Genomic DNA, 1,609 nt, shown 5'->3' with positions numbered 1-1,609 from the left:
TCTATGATTATTGATATGGGGCCAGCGAAAAAGAACTTGTCGCCTGATTTTTTATTTTTAATGCATTTTCCTTGGAAAAATGTTTTCTTGATTTGCACCAAAAACTGAAGAAGAATGAGCGAAGAGAAGCTCAAGATTTTGATGTATCCATGGCTGGCCATGGGTCATCTTACGACATTTCTTCACCTCTCCAACAAACTTGCCGAAAGAGGCCACATAATTTTCTTCCTCCTCCCCACAAACACACAGTTCAAATTGAACCAATTCAATCTCCACCCGGATCGCATAAGATTCATACCGATCACAATCCCTCATGTTGAAGGCCTCCCAGAAGGAGCCGAAACCACAGCAGACATTAGCTTCGCAATGGGTCCACTTCTCAGGCACGCAATGGATCTCACACAACCCTTGGTTGTTTCTTTACTCAAGGAAATCAAACCCCATTTCGTGTTCTTCGACTTCACGTATTGGTTGCCTGCTTTGGCGCGGCGATTTGGCATTAAATCCGTTGGTTATATGATAGTAAGCCCTGCCTCTGTAGGGTACCTCCTTCGCGATGAGCTTGAGGCTGACGCTTTGTTGGAACCTCCCACTGGTTTCCCTCCATCAGTACTCAAGCTTTCCCCGCAAGAAGTGCGTTCGCGGAGGCAATGGTGCACTTTGAAAGAACGTTGGAGTGGCATGAACTTTGTGCAGCGTTTAATTATGTCAATTGATGAATGTGATGCACTTGGATTCAAATCATGCAGAGAAATGGAAGGGCCATACTGTGAATTTCTTGAAAAAAAATACAAGAAACCGGTTGTTCTGGCAGGCCCCGTGTTACCAGAGCCACCGACCGTAAGTCTAGATGAGACATGGGCCAATTGGCTGCATCAATTCACAGCCAAATCAGTAATCTTCTGCGCATTCGGCAGTGAAGCCATTCTGAAACTGGATCAATTTCAAGAGCTGGTTTTGGGTTTAGAAATCACTGGGCTTCCATTTCTTGCTGCAATGAAACCACCAGAAGGATGTAATACCGTGGAAGAAGCATTGCCCGAAGGTTTCAAGCACAGAACTGAGAAAAGAGGCGTCATCCACGGAGGTTGGGTACAGCAACAGCTGATCTTATCCCATCCTTCGATCGGATGCTTCGTCACGCATTGCGGGTCAGGTTCGTTGTCGGAGGGAGAGTTGCGGGTAGGAGTCGAGGTTAAGAGGGGAGACGATTATGGATTTTTCATCAATGCAAGAATGATGGAGGGAGAGTTGCGGGTAGGAGTCGAGGTTAAGAGGGGAGACGAAGATGGATTTTTCACAAAAGAGGCTGTGATGGAGACCATCAAATTGGTTATGGCAGATGGGAGTGAGATCGGGAAAGAAATCAGAGCAAATCATGCCAAGTGGAGGGATTTCTTGTTGACTAAAGGGCTCGAGGATTCTTACATGGATGAGTTTGTTCAGCAGCTGAGACGCCTTGTAAAATTATTTCAAATTATCGGTCCTTTTATCTTGTGTTAATGACTTGAAATAAATGGATCACAGTCCATCCCTTCTGCTTATTTTGGTTTTTCGAGGCGGCCGGAGTCGTATTATTTAAATCTGCGTACATCTTAGATTGATATTA

General features: G+C 45.1%; 1 protein-coding gene across 1 annotated transcript; it reads left to right on the top strand.

The window, feature by feature from the left end:
• LOC140810728 (cyanidin 3-O-galactoside 2''-O-xylosyltransferase FGGT1-like) lies at positions 1 to 1,609 on the top strand. Its single transcript, XM_073168613.1, has one exon. It carries the CDS (start codon positions 115 to 117, stop codon positions 1,501 to 1,503), a length of 1,389 nt encoding a protein of 462 aa, XP_073024714.1. The 5' UTR covers positions 1 to 114; the 3' UTR covers positions 1,504 to 1,609.

Source organism: Primulina eburnea, chromosome 13, assembly GCF_022965805.1.
Source record: "Primulina eburnea isolate SZY01 chromosome 13, ASM2296580v1, whole genome shotgun sequence".
NCBI classification, from domain to species: domain Eukaryota; kingdom Viridiplantae; phylum Streptophyta; class Magnoliopsida; order Lamiales; family Gesneriaceae; genus Primulina; species Primulina eburnea.
The sequence above is the reverse complement of the archived record's forward strand: the minus strand, read 5'-3'. Positions and strand labels throughout refer to the sequence as shown.